We start from the raw sequence: 20,193 nt of genomic DNA on the forward strand, positions 1-20,193 counted from the left end.
AATTTTGGGCACCTGCAGTAATGTAGCAGTTATTGCAGGTGCACAAACTTTCTCTCTATTTACTTTGCAGCCTTTCAGTTGATGCAAATCTTGCATCTATTTTCTTCCCAGCTATTAAATATTCATGAATTTGTCTTCTTTTACTCCTGAGTCCAAAAAAATATGCAAATATACCCGATTGCATACACCCTGCACTCCCAAAGGGGCCTCATTCACCCCATTCCCCACAAGCAATTTGCCCGTTTTTTTAATTGCCACAGTAAATCCTGCAAAAAAGAAATCATGAAAGTGGGGGGATTCAACATTCTCCCTTTCTGAAGTACCTGGAGAATCTGGGAAGTGCTAAAAAGGTGGGTTAGACTGAGTAGTGTCACTTCAACATTTATAAGAGAAAAGATAACATTACCAGGGGGGATACATTGTCGCCCATCTTCTGATGAACTTACTCCTTTGGCTTCCTCTCCATATGCAAAGCACATTTTTGGTGCTTCTAAAATGGACTACTCAATCTCTCCTTTCTCTTATTTATCCCTCTTGGTCCTTCATAACTGTGTGCAAATTAGTAGGCAATCTAGTCTTATCCATTTTCTTGCATGTTATCTATTTCCCTTTGACCAGGAAGAACACACAGATCAGACATTGGCAAGAGTGCACTTAGGAAAGACCAACAACACTAATTTTAAAAATACAATTAAAATTGCACATATTTGAAGCTCTGAAAAATAAAAAGCCAGGAAACAAAGGAAGGTCTTTCCAAAGTGCCATTCTTGCATTCGTGAAAAGGACATTGCTGGTAAGATCACAAAAAGAGGTTTTTGCAGCGCTTGCCAAGCATCTCTTTGCCAATGATAGCAAGACCTGATGAAATCAGTCTCCCAGATCTGGATGACACAAACTGGTGGGCATAAACAATTCTACAACAAGCCAATGGATTCTCTCTATAGCTTGTTCAGACTACATTACAACCCATCATGATGTTGTGAACTGCTGCACAACAGCCAGCAGAAGACACCATGTGATATTGTCCAAGTCCTTTTGCAAGGGGCTGTTTAACACTGTAGATTTTGGTTTTCTTCTTTCATGTGCAAGTATCTTGTTTTAAGTCAGAAAAAGCCTATCAATTCACAGGATGGCCCTTCTGAAAACACCCCATTATAAAGATTCATTTTCAAAGAAATTTTTATCACTCATTGTAAAAGAGGGCCATGGGTCATATTTTTTGGATCAAATTATTTATTGGACACAAATTTTCCTAAGCGTTTTGCTGGTGTTGAGCATAAAAATGCATATTGCATATGGCTGAAGTACAGCTTATCCCAATTATCAGTGTTATGCTGATAACTGGTATGTGTGTGAGAGAGAGTTTTGTTCATTTTTTGTACCTTTCATCCAATTAATTCAGAGAGGTATCTCCAATCTAGGGCCAGATCAGCAAGTTGAATTATGTGCCTTCAAACCGTGCCCCGGGGTGAGTTGCACACAGCTGTGGCTGGTAGACTTATTGTGACAGTCAATAACTGAGCATATCTGTTTGAATATGCCTGCTGGTACAAGATGTACAAGAAATCTTTACACATAGTTTCAGTTGTGTAACTGTTTTTGGAGGTTTGCCAGAACCTGAACACCTTCAAGAGGCATTATAGGATTCTCCTACTAAACTAAAGCCTATAGTTTCCTTCCATCCATCCATCCTTCCTTCCTTCTTTCCAAGCTTCCTTCCTTTTTATACAGTCCAATAGTCAGGGCTGTCTGGGCAGTTAACAAAAAATAAGATTAAGCAAACATTAAAAAGACAAACATCAGTTTAAAAGAATTCAAAACCAGATAAAACCGTAACAGCAATTGCAGTTGCTATGATTCAGCATAGAAGCATGGCAGAGGTACAGAATAGAATGGAATATTTAGAAAAAGAAATTTAAAAAGTTAAACTATTAAAATACTAGAAAAATAAAAAGGTCTTCACTTGGTGCCAAAAAGAATACAAAGTAGGCACCAGGCATAGCTCCTTGGGGAGTTCATTCCAAAACCAGGGTGCCACAAGCAAAAAGGCCCCTTCCTGGTAGTCCCCCACCTAACTTCCTTTGGAAAGGGCTCCTGGAAAAGGATCCCAGATGATTTCAGGTTCCAGGTGGGTACATGTGGGAGGAGGTGATCCAGCAGATCACCTGCTCCCAAGTCATTCAGGACTTTGAATATTAGTACTAGCACTTTGAATCGGGCCTGGACTTCAACCAGCAGCCCATGTAGCTGGAAAGGAATTGGAATAAGGTATTCTCATGAACCAGTCCCCATTAGCAGTCTTGCTGCCCTGTTTTGGATGAGCTGAAGTTTCTAAACCGTTTCTAAAGGCATCCCTGCATAAAGCACATTGCAGTAATCCAAATGAGACGTTACCAGAGCACAGATAATTGTAGCTAGGCTCTCTCTTTCCAGATAGGGTTGTAGTTGGTATAACAATTCAACTAACTTTAGTGATAAAGTTAACTTTGTTATCACCCCCCCAAAAAAGGGGGGGATGATTTGCACAGGCAGGAAGATTCTTGAGAAACAAAGTAAGATATATTCCAAAATCCAGAAAACAGAATGCAAGCTTGTGGGTGCCAAAAGTGGACAAAGAAAATGGGAAGAGCCATAGCCTCTATACAACCAGAATTCATTGTTCCCTGATCGGTCAGAAGATGCCGCAGCTTGCGCATGCTCAGTTAGCAGCACCCCATATAAGACACAAAGGGGCAACAGTCTCAGTGATTGGTTCTCTTTGCTACAGAGGCGGTCTGGAGGGTTCTTGGCTCACATTGTATTTAACTAAGTAGATATGGTATCAGTGTAAGTTTAAGTGCATTAAAATGCACTTTTAAACAATGTATTTTGACCACAGATACCCCCACACACAATCCTTGCAAAACAATAGATTTAGAAAAGAAATAGAAAAGGTGAATTGTCTGTCTCATAATTTTGACATGGACAGAAGACAATTTTTAAATCACGTATCAATAGCTGATCTGCTAATATACACAGATAGCTATCTTTTCTTGTCTATAGATTTGGTCAGGATAACTGAGCTAGTTCACAGATCATGGCAGCAACTCCTGGGTTGTTTAATCCAGGAACCAGGGTGATGGGTGGTGCATGTGAGCAGTATGTGAACTGTTTCCCCTTTTAATTAAGAACACAGGAAATTCCTGTTCCTAGATTGTTAACTAAAGCAGAAATGGTTTGCAGGTGCTACTTACCACTGGCAATTCATAGGTCAAAAAGCTCAGGAAATGCTACCTTGTTATGTGAATCCTGTATTGATCTTGGGTAATTCTTTCAGGACAAGATGTTTATTCTTTACCCATCTCTTCTTCCATTTACTTTACGCAGTTCACCTAGGCCTCTCCTCCTCCTCCACATTCCTGAGTGAACTTCAAACACATCTTGAACTATTTCCCTACTTGTTCCTCTATGACTGTATTGTTGTCTCTCCAGCCATCAAAGGTGGCTAGTTGTGGGGCACCAGCTAGGAAAGCAGCCCCTGACTGCTGTGCAAGCAGCATCTTTTGTCTGCACCAGCTACAGCTGCCTTTTGGGCTGCTGCCGCCGACATAGGGGGTGGTTGCCAGTTGTGCAACCAGAGTTCAGGGAGTGTTTGTGAACTTCCTCTTGCCTCAGCAATCTTTGGAAGCCCAGCTGAGCACAAGAGGAAGGAGGGACGGATTCTGACAGGATTTGCGTTCGAGTTCATACTTCCTTCTCTATTACATTTCAAAAGCTTCCAGGTTTTATTCTCTCTCTGTGTGTATACAAGTAGACTAGCAGCAAAGTAACTTCCAAACATATTTACTCAATTGTTCCTTGTACAGTTTTATTTGGCAAACTAAATCCTATAAGGATCCAGAGCCTCCTTGCTGATTTGCTGTTATACCTTTTTACAGCTACCTACCTTTCTCTGGCTGGGTTCATATAATACAATTCGCAATTCTGCATGTTTTCCACAGTGCACAGCTTTTTGCCTGGATGTGCCTTAAGCTTTTTTCCTGGATGTGTGAATGATTAAGGGGTTTTTACATGAGCATGGTTTTCACTCTCCTCACTCAGTTCTCCCACTGTTGGCATGTATCGCATTAGCCACTGCCCTGAAATTCAATCCCACACTGATGGCCCACACTGAGACCCAGAGGAAGATGGAGAGACAACATCAAAGGCACACTACAACAGCATCACATAACAATGGTTGATGCTGCCAGAAGTGCAAGAGCCACTATTTTGTATCGCCTTTGACACCTGAAGCAGTAAAAGAGGAAGTAAAGAAGACTGAGGACTGTTGGCTACAGCCACTACCATTCTTTCCAGGGGACTCTGTGGTAACTATATTCTGGGACCACGGAAACCAGGATGTTGGGTTCAGACAACTAGAGGAACCATGGTGAAGACTGTTGTTTCTTACCAAGTTTTCTGAATACCAAATGTATTGTGTTAAAATACCAAGAAAGGGCTTGGATGATGTGACAGAGCACCCCATGCAGAAGCACACATACATCAACCACTTAAAATGATCACAACTCCATCTTAATCTGTTTAGAGCTCGAATGAATTCAGTGGGGCTTACTCCCAGGTAAGTTGTTCCAGTCATGGAATGAACCAACAGTAGAGATACGTATATACTGATAGTCATGGTGAATTAAGGAAAGTATTATGTTCTTAGGTTCTGCCTCAACTTTTTTAAAAATCTTGTGTATGAAGAGAAAAACCATTTTAAGGAGGACCAAATATAACCTTCATTTTATGCAAAATGGAGAGGAATTCTGTGTCTGCACTCTTACATCCATCAGAAACTGAATTGTTTAAATAATTCTGAAGCTAATTACTGTGGTTGTTGCCATCAGATATTAATTATGAGATCATATGAACCACATCTCTCCCACACTGCATTTTCTGGTCGAGAAGGGAGTTAATCCTACAACCAGTGGAGCCTTTTAGCATGTGGTTAGATGTCACAAGGCCACACACCCTAACAATAGTCATTGCCTGCAGAAAATATGAGACCAGTTTATGAAAACTAGGTAAATATATGTATGCCTACTAATATATGACACAAAAGTATTGCAGTAGAGGAATATTAAGTAGTTGAGTTGAACAAGCAAACGCTAAAACCTTTGATCCTAATCAGAAACCTGTCCACACTGTAATTGTAAGGCTTGCAACTCATGTTTCTAGTTTTCTGCAAAGAAAGACTAATCAAAAGCATGTTCACTGAATAGCATTCTTCACTGAAAAATTGGTTATGCCTGGGCTGAAAGCAATATATATAATGGCACTTGTGCACCTCACATCAAAAGTTACTTTTATTTAAAGTGAAAAAAATGTGCTTAAAATACTGTAAATGAACTTTGGCAGATTTAACGGCAAAGTGTTATCTGAATGTTATCTGGATGCAGAAGTGTTTCATCACCATGATCATTTGACATCCAAAGATTTTGCATGGTTTGACAGCTGAGATGTAATAGCAGGTTTTTGGTGGGCGGAAATCTTACATGAGAAAGAATGAAGTGATACATCACAGCTAACTTGTAGTATCAGGCAGGAACTGACAAGATCTGCTAACGGACATGCACAAGTACTCAGTATCTGACAGATGGTCCACAGAAGCAGTCAACATTTAACAGTATCTGACAAATGACATGCAGTAGCAATAAATATTTGACATATATGATATATACATTGCAAAATAGTATACTATAAAACTGCATTTGTTTACTAATGCAAACAGCTGCATTTTGATTCCTTAATTTTGAACTTTTTCTAATTTAAACAAATTTTAAAGTGAGTTTTCAACTCTATTGTGATTAACCAGAAATATCAATTGTACCACTAAAAAAAAAAGACAACCCAATTCTGCAAGTGTTTTTTGAAAAAGTAAAAGATGTTGTTAATTTAATTTAGGGGCTGACCACTTTTAGCCGTCCAGGTGTTTTAAGGAAAGCCAATGTTGAGGGATAATGGCCATTGTAGGCCAAAGAAAGTCACGAATTCTTCACCTCTCATTAATTACTCCCATGTTTAGAATTAATGAAATATTATGTCCAAGACTGTGAGTTGCCATGGAGCAATGATATGAAAAGGACATAAAGATATTTTCCTTCTGTTATTTGTGTGCACAATGACTGGATGTATGCTCAGTGTTTCCCCTAATAAACAGGAGCTGGCAAATGGCATATAAGATGTTGATATGTAGAAAACTGGATAGAACACAAAAATATGACTGCAGTAATAGGCAGCAGAGACAAGGAGGAGGTTAATATTGCATTATTTATTAATTGAGTTTTACATACTATTTGCGCTAGCCAAATGGTTCTCTGAATGGTTTACAATAAAAATTTTAACCCAATTTAAAAAACAATACAACATAATATAAATAAATGTAATATAAACCATAATGTACCAGTCGCTACACAGGTGGTTGTCAAGTAATCCGTTGTACACCAGCTCCCTGACTATGTAAGAAGCGAACATCCGGACTTCAGTCCTGTGCATTTCTACTCAGAACTAAGTTCAATTTAATTCATCAGGGCTTAGTCCCAGGTAAGTGAGTACAGGATTGTAGCTTCTACCAGAGGTTTCGTAAAAGTAAATGTGAGACATTAATTGCTGGTTTAAGACTGCACATTCATAATATAGATATTTTTAATCACAGTCAAGTTTCAATTAGTCAGATGATAATCTGGACTAAGTTACATGAACCTAGTTCGTATGAAATCAGTGGAATTTCAATAATTATGAACTTGTCTAGCTGATTCACTGGGACCTAATTTCAGTCAATATGCAGTGCAAGTCTATGCACTGTTTGCTTAGAAATAAGTCCCATTTTATTCAATAGGGCTCACTTCCAAATATGTGTGCATAGGACTGCAGCATTAGTCTGGATCAAGTCCTATGCCTTTCACGGTCATCTGTCATGCAGGTTAGTTCAAAATAGCTTTTCCTGTTGATCACAAAAACAAGCAAGTTCCAGAAGCACCTATGGCAATCTTAAAGCCTATAAATGCTTTCGGGTTAAGCTTTTCAGGTACTATTATCCTGCTTCATTCATGGAATTGTGTTGGTGGCTCAGATGTCATTGTAATGCTTATGTGTTTTTCCCCACTGTTTTTTCATTCTTTATTCTAGAAAACAAATTAAGAAAGAAAAGATGTAAGTGTGCATTGCCTTCTGGAACCCTCAGCCTGAAAATACATTAACATTATCTCTCTTGTTTTGGTCTATTGTGTTTCTAGAGTCCTTATATATTATAGATTAAATCCATAATTTGCAAGTGGACTTTCTCCTGCTTTCCTCCCCACTGGGTCTCCCATCCATACACAGCCAACTTGGGGGTTATGTGGGAGGGTAAAGGGGAAATCCATTCTGCCAGTTGTTTCCTCTCCATTGGCAGATGGCTTCACACTCAGAATACTCCTGTGAAAACTGTTAGGAAAACATTAATAGCAGCTGATCTGTCTAGGTTTAAAGATAGCATCCCTTCTAAAATAGAAGTATGTTGAAGAATTCAAAGTATCTTCTCATACACTGAAAATATAGAAACGGGCTTACATATATGCAACACCAAGCATCTTCTTGGTAAGCCATGTTCTCATGTGAATTTGTTAGGAGCTCAAGAACAGCAGTCTTTTTCACTGCAACTAATAGGAAGTTTTAAAATAATAATAGTTGTAATAATGCCTTTTCCTTAATTGGCTTGCATTAAAGAGGAGGTTTAAATGAAGAACCAAGAATGAAAAGGTTTAGGGATGTACACAATTGATGGTAACTCTGATAAATATGTGCCTGTAATTTTCAATTCAAATGTTAAGGTGATGATCATTGGGAAGCTACTAAGCCTGATGGAGTTGTATCATAACCTGTAGAACAAGTTGAGTTTCAGTGTCAGGATGAAAGAATAGACAATCTGCAGGCCAAGAAGGCTTTTGTAAGACTTAATTAATACTTATAATTCCAAGTTCTCTAGCATAAATGACAGCACCCAGTATATCCTGTTATTTCCAGAACTACATAGCCATGTGCACGCATTTGCATTCAGGGGTAGCAGGCCACATATTGTTTGAAACATGATAAACCTTCTGTGTTGCAGAAGCAAATGTTTTAGCTAAGAAGAAAAAGCCCTTGTCTGCTTTATATTATTGATTCGAGTATGATCTTGGATTAAAATATGTATTATTTTACCATGCTGGTGCTTGTGAAATAAAGCACTGTAACAGTTCAGCAAGATGGAAGTTCCACCAGGTTTTATTAGCACATTCTGAAACCAAATTCCATGAAATGCTGAGATAAAAGCCGATAAACTACTTGTCATTTTGTTTATCTTGAGACCGAGAGCTCAGGTAAGATAGCATTTTTGTTGACTTTGAGATTTCAGTAATAACAAGCAGAACTGTTAAGGCATGCCAGTTTAAATGCCCAAAGCAAGGAGTCACCAAACAGAGCAATTCCTATCCTAAGCGGTCAGCATAGCAACCTAGGGCATATGATAGTAACAAATTTAAGTTTCAATAGCCACCCATATAAACAGCTTATTAAATAGGCACCACATTTGAGAATTTTAAATGTTTTGTGCCTTCAGGTGACTTCATGCAGCTGATGAACAGGATCTACCAAAACTTATGCTAGAATAAATACATGTGTTAGTTTTTTAAAGTATCACTGCTGCTTTGGTGCTAGAATGTAACACAGTTATTTAAAAATGTCTAAATTTTATAAATTTCTTTTCATCTGCCAAAATATACTGATTTTTAGATCTGCATGTAATTTTGGGCATATGTAGCTTAATGTTTCCAAATGTTAATGTTTCTCTTGATTATGAGGCAGGTATCAATATTGCAAATCCAACTTTTACATTAAATCTTTCTAAAGAACAATACTGTGATAGCTATGGTGAGAAAGCTATGAGAAAGATACTGTTGAATTATTACTGCTTTGGCATATAGGCTTTCCAACTTCAGCCTTAGCTCTTAGTTTAATATATCAGTGGCTGAAAAGCAAATGGTGGTACTTGGGTTGACAAGCTGTGAACAGTTGAGAACTGTGACTGTAGAACCCTAAACCAAAAGTAATTATGGTACATCTCCTGGCTAATGTTGGGACAGAACATAACAGGAAGCCGAATTTTGAAGTATAATCTCTCTGTCTTTCTTCAACAATGCTTTGTGTTCCACAAGCATTTATACACAGGAATAGACTCATGCATATGTAGCCGAACAAAAACACACAGAGGCTGTATTCAAATCTAAAATTCCTAGTCCAACAGTTTCTAGAAATATGTTTGATTGCTCTCCTCCCCGCTTCTTTCAGCCCCTCTGCTACTTGACTGCAAAAGAGACTCTCTAGACCCGCACTTCCATCTTCCCCACCCTCTTCAAAAAGCATCTGGACAGTCATCTGAATGGGCTGGTGTAATTGAGAGTACTGCAATAGCAGGGGGTTGGGCCTGATGGCCCCCTTGCCCCTTCCAACTGTACTACTCTTTGATTCTATTAATATATTCTGAAGGAAATATATATTATTTCTGTCACTTATGCTGACCTGGTTACTAGCATCCTCAAAGTACTTTGCTACCAGTTTTATATTATTCCTCCCACCACCATTGAAGTTAGCATTCTTTTGATGTGCCTAGCAGGTACAGATCTTGGGAGCACAATTTTAGGTGGCTCCCTTCACTTTTGAAGGGCAGGCTCCAAAAAGTGGCAGCTGGAGAAACTGCTGTTCTAACTTCCTGGTTTTAGCTCATATGAAACCTTGAGGTTCCACTTCTAGCCTGACCTCATGCTATGAAGTTTACATGAAACTGCTAGGTCGAGAGGTAATCAATTTACTGATTACATCCAGCTCTATCATTTACATTAGATCTTAGAGAGGCAACCCTAAACCTTAAACCCTTGCTTGTTTGTTGTGCAAGACTGGACAGGAGATCACATGAAACATAATCCAGGTAAGATCAAAGTAGTATTGGTGGATAGACCGACTGATCTGATACAAGATGTACAGTGTATTCTGAATGGGATCATACTTCAGGTGTGTAGACTGGGAACACTCCTTGATCCGATGCTGCTTTTGGAAGGGTGACTGGGAAAGCCTTTTACCAATGTCAGCTGGTGTGCCACTTGTCCCTTTTCTTGAGAGTCAGATATTGACATGGTCATTTGTGATGTTATCTTCTTTTCCTGCTGCTATATTATGTTGTAGATTGCTTTTATTGTATATCTGATGCATATTTGTTTTAAAGCTGGGGACTTGAGTTTTCAAGTATTTTGAGATACTCCTGAAAAGAGTAGAAAATTCTCTCCTGTATTTTGCGCAGACTTCCTTTCATCATGGTTGGTCCTCGGTGGTGGCAGCCTTTCCTACCCATCACACTACTTTACTGGCCACTGCAGCTAATATGTCTTTCAGTTGCACATGCCAGTGTTTGAGACAACCACTTGTACAAAAAAACCACAGAACAATTACGGCTTGATCCAGTCATCCCTCTATCGTGTTGTAACTTCCAAAAAATCATAGTTTGGAGCAATACAAGTGCATTCAGCAAAAGAAATGCCGGTTGCTTGAGACAGGCTGTAAATGCAATTAAAGCAGCTTTGCAGGTTCACACACAACAAGCAGCCATGGTAGTTTCTATCATGGGATGGTCTGTTGTGTTGTCTGAACATGACTTACTACAACATACATTTGGTTTCTGCTGAACCATGGAAGGAAACAATGATCTGCTGTATGGTTTCCAGACTTTACCATGGAGATAGGTGGTTTCCATAGAGTCCAGTGGAAAGACCAGCAATTGCTGGAGCCACTCTAGTCATCCAACTTCTATATGCAAACCAATGAGAAAAAAGCAGGCAACAAAAGCAGGACAATGCACCCTCAGATCGATTTCAGATGTAGAGGCTGATGCGATACACTGCCAGCTAGTCTTGATAATACTGGACTAGATGGATCAATGATATGACTCACTGATATAGGCCTGAACAGCTTTGTGAGTTTGTCTGCACCCAACTGCAAAGTATGGATGCACCAACAAAAGGGAGAGTCAATGGACTGAGCATTGCATGCATTGGAACACTGAGCTATTTGTTGGTTAAGGTATCATTCATTATTCAGACCAGATACTTATTTTACAGCTGCCATGTGGGAAGCTGCTTGAAAGGCTTGTATGAAGTGGCTGCTCCATTTGGCAGCCATTATTTCTGTTACTCATCATGTTAATAATGTACATTGCTTGAAAATCCTCATGCTAGTTCCAATTGCTCTAATTTAATTCTTGTATCTACTAGCCTGATTAATATTGTTCTAACATCTAACAAATGGAATAAACACTAACCTGGCAACTTTCTGAACATTCAGGATAGCTGCATCAAAGTGCAGAAAGAGTGGAGTCTTTGTTTGCCATTATTTAGCTGGAAAGGGTATAGTAATTCTTTCCAGTAGTGATCTTAGGGCTTTTGCATTTACAACCTGTTTCTACATATTCAGGGGATTCCCTAGGGATGCAGAAGTATGTAGATGTTTGGAAATTGTAAGTGAAAGATACTGGAAAACAAATCCACTTGACAAGGACCTATGAGCATCCAAGAATATTGGGATTGTTGAAGGAATAAGATAATACCTAAAGTAACTCAACATTGTATAGAGGGCAACCTCCAGGTTTGCAGTCATTGCTAAACACAAGAAGTCCTGCCTCTGTTGCTACTATTTGTCTGGGGATGGATTTGCTAGTTCCAAGTCCCAGCTACCATGAAACCTGGAGTTCTGTACTGCTTTCTGTCTACAGTTCATCCATGGTTAGACTGGAAGAAACCAGAAATATGACACAATGTATGAATTTTTCATAGTGGTAGTATAAGTGGTAAATTTTGAAGTGCAGGAGCTTATCAGGACAGCTATCACATCCACACCCCATATATGTAGGCAGTTTTAGCTCCATTAAGGCATTGCATACCAGAAGGACCAGCTACAAAGTGCTGCAGAGCTACATCTATTTGCAGGCTAGGTGCAAATAGATTACTGTTTGCTACTGAATGACAATCCTTCTATCTATAATTGGTGTGATGGCAATCTGAAGCACTTATAAATATGTTTCTTAAAAATATTGCTCTGAATACAGGAAAGAGTTATAGCCCAATCCTATCATTACTCACATGAGCATGATTATCAGCAGTTTTACATTGATTTCAACTCCCAAGTAATCCAATCTTGTGTATCTTTATTCAGAAGCAAGTGAATGTGTTCAACTGGAAAAAATCCAAAATAAGTGTACATGTAATTGCGGCCATGATTTATATTTTTATTTGATCAATTAGGAATATGATATTGAGAATCAAAAGTGCTGGTTTTCCTTTAGTTGTAGGAAGTGTACCAAGAAGTGGCCAATCTGATCACAACATTAGTGCAGTATCACGTCTGAGTAGTTCAGTGCCCCCATCATACTCTGAAATAAACAGGAAACCATCTTGTCCTATAGCAGTTGTATGAACGTTCATGAGAGCAAGTCCCTATCAGCTCCATAAATTTAATGTCAAAAGAGTTCTGAAATGAATTCTTGCAAGTACTCTATAGACACAAACAAGGATCAGAACAGAAGGCAGACTACTTGAAAATGCAACCTTTGTTGCTAGTCATTCATAATTGTATATGAATGTCCCTTTTAATTTTGTTTTGCTTTTTAAGAAGCAAACTTCAATTAGTCATACCTTCTGTTTCAGCAATTTGAAGATAAGGGTTTTACTAGCACAAAGCAAGTACTCCCAAAGCAAAACAGCCAAGATCTGTTTTCTTATATCTATATTCATATTTAATTATTAAAATGACTGTACACCCATGATTTACATCTATTAATGTTCTAATTGGGTAATACAACAGCAAATAAGTCTATTTGCCAGTTTAAGACAGCAGATAGTGGGAAATATGCACATATACAAGGAAAGAGGAGCACTGTACTCATTAGTATCCTATTATGTTGGGATGGGGGGGATTGCTCCTGTGTAACTATGCACGTAATTGTACCGTAACAGAGCAGTCCTGTGCATATCTACTCAGATGTAAACCATACTGACTTTAACAGTGCAATCTATAGCTATCTCATATAAGTCCCATTTATTTCGTGGGATATAATCCAAGGAAAGTGAGTAAAGGACCACAGCCTAAAGGCCTTACTATGCGATTTAAGTGCGTAAGTTTCCAGTCTTAACCGTGCCTTTTATGTCTATTTAAAAGTAAGCCCCACTGAATTCAATAGGACTTTCTTCCCAGATGAATGTGCATAGGATTGCTGCCACATCAACTTTAAAAATATACTTAACGCTCATTCCCTCAGACGCTTCCTTTCATGCTTACCCCGCTTTTAATACGGCTTATTTTATTTTCCAAGTAAATGTGCAGTAGGGTGCAATCCGATGCACAAACATGCTTAAGCATACATGGGATTATGTGCACTTTAATCGCTCAACACAAAGGCTGCAATCCCTACTTACACTTTCGAGAGAAAGCCCCACTACTGTCCAGTAAGCAACAGACTCGGCTGCGCAACGCACTCACGAGTAAACCCCCTAAACTCAATGGGACTTGCCTCTAAGAAAATAAATACGCGAAACATAGGCTGCACAGCACACCACCTCAGCTATACTCTGCCTTCCTAAGACCGCGCAAAGTACTTCGAAGCTCCACAGCCGGACCCCGCCCAGCAGAGGGAGCGGCGTCGATTAGAGGCGGGAGCGGAACCTCGGTCCCCTTCGGGCTGATCCTTCTCATGTCCCTTGTTCCGAGTGGCTAGAGCGGGCTGCCAATCAAATCAAAGCCTGGCAAAACGCGCGCGAGCGCACGCTCCCTCTCCTCTTCGCCGCGAACGCGCACGCGCACCCACAAAGCCGCGGCAGTTGAGACTGGCTGAGCTGCAAAAGAGAGAGCGCATAGGCGCGTGCGCGAGCCGGGGAGGGGGGTAGGGGTGGGGAAGTGAGGGAGGGAGTTTAAAAAAAAAAAGCGAGGCGGAGAGGAAACAAAAACAATCGCCCGGGCGCCGCCATCTTGGGTCCGTTCTCTACACCACGCAAGTGAATGGGTAGCTATGAAATTACCACAGGGGCGCAGCAAGGTAGGGAGGGCCATTCAGCGTTGCCAGCTGGGCCTGGGGGACGATAAAACAGGATCTTCTCCCCGCCTTCTGTTCTTCCTCTCCTTCCGTCGTCGTCCTGAGGAAAAATCTCGGCTCGGCCCTTCCTCCTTCTCGGCAGCACCTCAACTTCGTTATCGAGGACACAAAGTTGGGCGCCGTCGCGTTCTCGCTGCTGGCCAGAAAACCAGAGGGCTGGACCTAGGAGCAGCAGGTTCTTCGCAGCCTGGAAGGAAGAGCTAGGAGGAGGGGGCGAAAGAAAGCGCTCTCGTCCGCTTGCCTCTCCCCCCACCCGCACCATCTCTCTTTGCACGGGGCTCGCCTAGTCTACGTTGTGTGGGAGGCACAAGGGGGAGAGAAAAAGGCGAGTAAGGATTGACCAGGCTCCGTGCCCTCGCCCGCCCCACTGTCGTCTACTCGCTGCGGGTGTGAAGAGAGGAGGAGGAGGGAGGAGAGGCAAAACAAAAGCCAAGTTGGATCGCATTCGGAGGGTCGTCCTGCATCGACATCCACCGAAAGGGACTCTCTGGGAAATGGTGAGCCCATGAAGAGTTGGAGGGGAGAGAGAAGAGAGGTGTGGTGCCTACATATGTATCAAGCTTGAAGAGCATAAATCAAGGAGAAAAGAGCTTGCCTTCTACCCACCAGCCTGGCCACTCGAGAAGACCAGTTTACAAATACCTGATCACTATGGTTATAAAGCATCGCTTCACCTACTTCATCCTTTTTTGAGATCTCTTACACTATTTTGCCAAGCCTCTCGACTGGGGTTTTTAAAGTATTTTAGAGCAGTGAAAAAAAAAAAAATCTCTCCCCCTCCACACGCATACCAGGTGGAAACATTATTGTCAGCCCATCTTCTCCCGTCATTTTCATGTAGTTTTAAAATACTATATATAAGGGTGTTTGAAGCATAGGATCAGGGTGGCTCATAGGGGCTGGGGGAGTTTTGTAAAAAGTCTGAAACTTTTCTTGAAGGCAAAGTGAGCATGTGAAATGTTCGGTCTACTCTGGACAAACGATCATGATAGTAAAACGGTTGAGTAGGCAAAAGATTATATTCATCTTTCATCTACGTGATAAGAAAGAGCCAGAGAATTCTCACTTGTCGTTTTGTGGAGGACAGATAAGCTCTTGTTTCTGCCTCGTTCTTAACTTGTTGGTTGCTCTTAGCATTAATTAATAGGAAATCTCAGTGATTCACAAATTGCTTTTAAGATACTTGTATAATGGATTAGTTGACTATTGCTTGATCCACTGAAGGCATGTTTGCATTGATGCTTGAAACTAAGATGGAACTGTTTCTCATCCAGACACTACATGCTGTAAAAGAAGTGTGAAGACGTATTGTTTACCGATATCTCCATCTCTTGCCTGCTTCCAGCACCCATGTGGAATATCTTACAGATTTCAAAGTGAAGAAAACAATATTATGCTTCAGATTATTTGCTTAACATTCAGCTACTCTACTGTTGACCTTTTAAACTGGGTACTTAATTTTTTATGACTAGAATTTTGCCACTGTACAGAAGCCAAATGATGTGTGTGTTCCCAAATATATACATCCCTTTCCTAGAGGGAGAACTGGAATGACTGATGGTATAGAAATCTGATTTCACTCTTGTGGACTTGTTACTTTCCAAATATGTTACTACAGATAAGTTTAATGAAGTGAAAGAGGGATTTTCATATTTGGAAGACCCAGAAAGCTGGATATACAGATTTTTTTCATATTGATTATAACTATTTGGAAAATGGGAGCTGCTACAAAGTTGGTGTTTGCTGTTTTTCTTATCTCTTGTTCTTCAGGTAAGTGCATGGTTTCTTCGCTGTTTAGTTCTCAGTATTCTAACACCCCTAACAGTGGATTGTTATCAATTACAAATGCAAATTCCAGCTTTTGCACACTGTGTACTTATGGCATTCTGAATAAAAGAAAATAACTACATTTTGCTACGTTTTAAACTTACTTCTTGAACTTTTTTCCCCAAATCAACAGTATGGCAAAATGTATTCAGATTAATCTTAACTTGCCAGAATAATCACAACTTAATGGTTATTTTTCTTTTTCAAAATTCAGTACAGTGGTTTTCTTGGATATATAAAAAGGTATGAAATACTGCATTGTAAGAAAGTGATCACTGAATTATTGTGTGTAAGGTATAAGCTTTAAAATGCTAACTTAATTAAATGTGGCTTGTTTTTTGCTGGTAATCTGCAGCTTTGCAAAAGAAAATCTTGTCAGGAAAAAGTTCATCAGGTTTTTGTCATATGTGAACCCTTTTCTAGAAAGCAACCAGTGGTTGGAGAAACTGTTTGCTTTATAAACAACTAATAATGAGTAGGATGAGTACTCTCAGTTCTCACTTTTCTAGTTAAAATACAAGTGTATTTTCTGTTGATAATTTTCTTGGGTACATCTATCCAGTGTTAATTGAGAAGTGAAATAGATTTTATAATTGAATTGACAGATATAGCTGGTTATGATTTCCCTTTTATTTTAGTCATTAGATAGCTCCTTCTCTCCAGTGGTAGTGTAAAATGTGTAAGATTTGCTGAACTGTACCCTTTCTTGTGGTTATTAAATGGATACAGTCTAGTCTTGTGTCTGTAATGTTATCGATCTGTTCCGTGTGGACTGACTGTGCTGTGAAATGGCGATCAGTACTAAAGAATGAACAAGTCGAATTTTGTTTAAAGGGTCGAATAACGAGTCATTGTTTTGCATGCATGTTCTATCAAATGAAAATTATATTGCAAGTTTAATAAATGAAGATGATGTTTGATAAAAGCATAACTGATCTAGTTTTTGTATAGAAATGTTGTTCAGATTATTCAATGCCTAAACTTTTTGCTTTGAAATATAAGACTTTAGATGGAGTGTTTCTACCCTTGTTTTTGTTTGCTTCATAAATGCTAATCAGATTTTTAAAAATCTTTCAATGTATTAACACCTTTCCAGTGGCTAAAGTGGAAGCATATTTAACCCCTAACTTTCAACCTGATCCTAAATAAGTTTTCTTGAAAACAGGTTCCAGTTGTGTTTGAATGGAGCATTCTTTTTTATTAAATATGCATACTCTTAGAACCAGTGGGACCATCTGTATGTCCAGTTTACCTTATTTATTTGACAGTAGTATATCGAAGCCACTATATAGAAAAGTGTTAGTGTAAGCTTTTCTGAACAGAGTGTATCTAAAGGGGAATGAACATGTACATAGCAGCTCCCATGAATGCCACTGCTTCAGGTACAACTGTTTTCTAATTCAAATGATAAAAGGTAGTTCTGATAGGTTAAAAAAAATACTTAACACTGAGACTGTAACAAGAATTGCAATGGAGTAAACCAGCACTCTCCAACTTGGTACCTTCCACATGTTTTGGTCTACAACTCTAGGGTTCTGACAATTGGCCATGCTGGTTGGGGCTAAAGACAGTTGAAATCTGAAACATGTGGAGGGCACCAGGTTGGGATAGACTAAAACGAACAATATATTCTTTTAATATAAACTTTGTTATGAGTTAGGTGTGACTGAACATGCTGTTTCTAACTTTACTGTTTCTAAATTAAGTTGGGGAAACAAAATGGCTTTTCAGTAATATGGTTAATTTGTTTTACTGTGTCCCACACTGCTGTTCAGTTTCTCTAAGTACATTTACTAAGGACAGACCAAGCATGCAACTCTTCACTGTTATAATAAAACTTTAAAGACAGAACTTCCAACCATGTGTTCAGTGTAGAAAAATGCTTTTTATATAAGTTTTTGGGATATTTCTGCATCCAGCTTGGTTATTTGTACTTTACAGTTCCTCCCTCCTTTTGGATCCAGTGCTTTACTGAAGAAACAGCATTCGCTCCCATCTTATGAATACAGAGAAAGAGAAATTGCCTTTTGCACTCTTTTGTCAGCTGTAATAGTGCATAGTTAAGCAGTGATAGCAAGTTAGCCCCATAGAATACAATGTAATTTTCTTCTGTGCAAGTAAGTATGAAGATGTGAAAGAATGAGTTTGACACATCACTTTCTTTAAAATAATTACTCCAAGTGCATAATTGATTATTTAAAAGTAATCTTAAGGGAAACTTTGAGCAGTAATTTAAATATGCCTCAAAAGATGCTCTGAGATAGCATTAACAGGATATTAGAAACTTAGTGCTTTAGAGAGGACATCTTTGAAAATTAATGTTGGGAGAATATTATCAGAAATGATAGCAGCCTCATAGCTAGTAAGAGTGTTAATAATGGTGTGGAAGATTGTCTTTCCTTAGTTGGAATACTTTAAAGAGCTGAAATTCAGAAGTTTTCAAGCAAAAAGTATTAGAATAAACTCTTGTTTACTGTTACTTAAAGTAGAGTGGGTTTGTTTCCTTTCATAAAACATGTTGGTAGTTGTCTAGCCTGAACATTGTAGAAGACTAAACTTGAAAAAGGGTTTCTTGGTTTTTTTTCACAAAATATTATGTGTAAGGCAGCCTAATTTTATAGTTATTCTTTTTTTCATTAAACTTTTCAGAGAATAACCTATTTAGACTTCACTAAATGCAGTGACAAGTACTTGAAAATGTTTAGCGTGTAATAGAGAAGTTGATCTTGCCAAGAATCCAAGTTCTTTTATGTACTATATTGTATAGTTATGGCTTGGCATATTTGTTAAGGAATCTGATTTTAATATAGAAGTAATACTTATGTATATGTTTAGAATCAAGTTCTAGAAAAGCTAAAGAAAATAAGGTAGATAGACTCCTTTATTAGCACATACAAAATAAGGCATCTTGTGCTTTACATATTCTGGCAATAAAGATTTCTTTCAGTAACCCTAGAAGATGGACAGCTATTGTCATGAACTTACCTCCAAGATCATGATCAATGTTGCTTACTGTTAACAGTCAAATCTCCTAATAACTTACAGTTGATGACTCATGTGTAGCTTAATGCATATTTTGTAAACTAATTTTTCTCTTTTACAAAATTAAGCAATATTAAAATGGTATAGTTTTAATTACTATATGCAATTTTTAAATATAGTATGAACATCTGAGGTTAAAACTTTTTGAACATTTGGTAGCTTTCATATGGTAATTGCTGCCTAATAAAATTAAGTATATTGAAGCTGCTTTCAGAAACCAATGCTTTTTGTAACAGTATTCAAAGCATGGTGATTTCAGAGACTACCAAACTGTGGTTGCAAATGAATTATCAAACAGTGAGTGTGGGTTTTTTCTTTTTACAATAAAAATTGAAGGCATTTCAAAGGTTCATACAGGGTAAAACTTTACTATACTGTATCTGTAAGGGAAACCATGGTATGATATTTGTTTTACCAGATTTGGGATTCAAATTTCAGAATTTTAAAAAATGCTTGTGTAACAAACTTTCACTTCTGCTTGCTACGCTTACCTAAGTGTTTTTAATTGAAGACTTAAACCTTACTTGGCAAATATTTATTGAAATAATTCAGTTTTGGTATTATACATAGCCATCAATCTAAATTTGCTTTCTGAAAATTCTGATTTGAAAGATAATTTTTTCCAAATACTTTAGAATGCTTTGCTTTGGTATTTTAATGAAGGAAAATATGATGAAGAAACCATGCAGCAGCAAATGACTATGTAACTATGATTCTTTTCAATAAGCCCTTGTCAACATTTTGGAGAAACTGAGAAATAGTTTTCATTATGAAGAGCTGCCTTACAGAGGTATCAGCTGTTTGCCAAGGAAGCACAAAGTTGTCATATGGCCTATAAGTTCTGTTTGCAAATGTGCAATATAGAAGTCTCTGTGTTTCTTCTTTTGTATTGATTGTCATTGCTGTTTAAATTTGAGAAAAGCTCAAATAGTTTATCTTCTTGACTTAGGCTAAAATCTTTCACATGTTTATATGTGAATGCAACTCATTAGACACATTTGAGGTCCTCCTCCAGGTGCCTCAGGCAAAGGTGGTGAGAAGGGTCACTAAAGGAGAGGGCTTTTTCAGTAATGGAACATGTCTGAGGAATTTCCTCCCGAAAAAGACTTGCCTGGCACCTGCATTATGGCCTTTTCAATGCTAAGTAAAGGACT

The 20,193-nt window shown here is 38.6% G+C and overlaps 1 protein-coding gene and 1 long non-coding RNA gene across 3 annotated transcripts in view; one reads left to right on the forward strand and one right to left on the reverse strand.

Moving 5' to 3' along the window:
• Positions 1–6,714: 6,714 nt before the first annotated feature.
• LOC123027300 lies at positions 6,715–14,198 on the reverse strand. 2 transcript variants are annotated; one of them, XR_006415487.1, is made up of 3 exons: positions 14,097–14,198; positions 12,165–12,257; positions 6,715–7,145 (listed from the first exon to the last, which is right to left on the reverse strand). It is a non-coding gene; the product is annotated as an uncharacterized LOC123027300 (long non-coding RNA). The 2 variants fall into 2 exon arrangements; XR_006415488.1 differs by lacking the exon at positions 14,097–14,198 and adding an exon at positions 13,497–13,672.
• Positions 14,106–20,193, forward strand: part of ACVR2A (activin A receptor type 2A) — a 64,755-nt gene continuing 58,667 nt past the window's right edge. Inside the window, exon 1 of the mRNA XM_044437930.1 lies at positions 14,106–15,940. Within this exon, the coding sequence (XP_044293865.1) occupies positions 15,886–15,940 (55 nt within the window). The 5' untranslated portion in view covers positions 14,106–15,885. The remainder of the gene's footprint in view (positions 15,941–20,193) is intronic.

This window comes from Varanus komodoensis, unplaced genomic scaffold (assembly GCF_004798865.1).
Source record: "Varanus komodoensis strain SLA01 unplaced genomic scaffold, ASM479886v1 scaffold32, whole genome shotgun sequence".
NCBI classification, from domain to species: domain Eukaryota; kingdom Metazoa; phylum Chordata; class Lepidosauria; order Squamata; family Varanidae; genus Varanus; species Varanus komodoensis.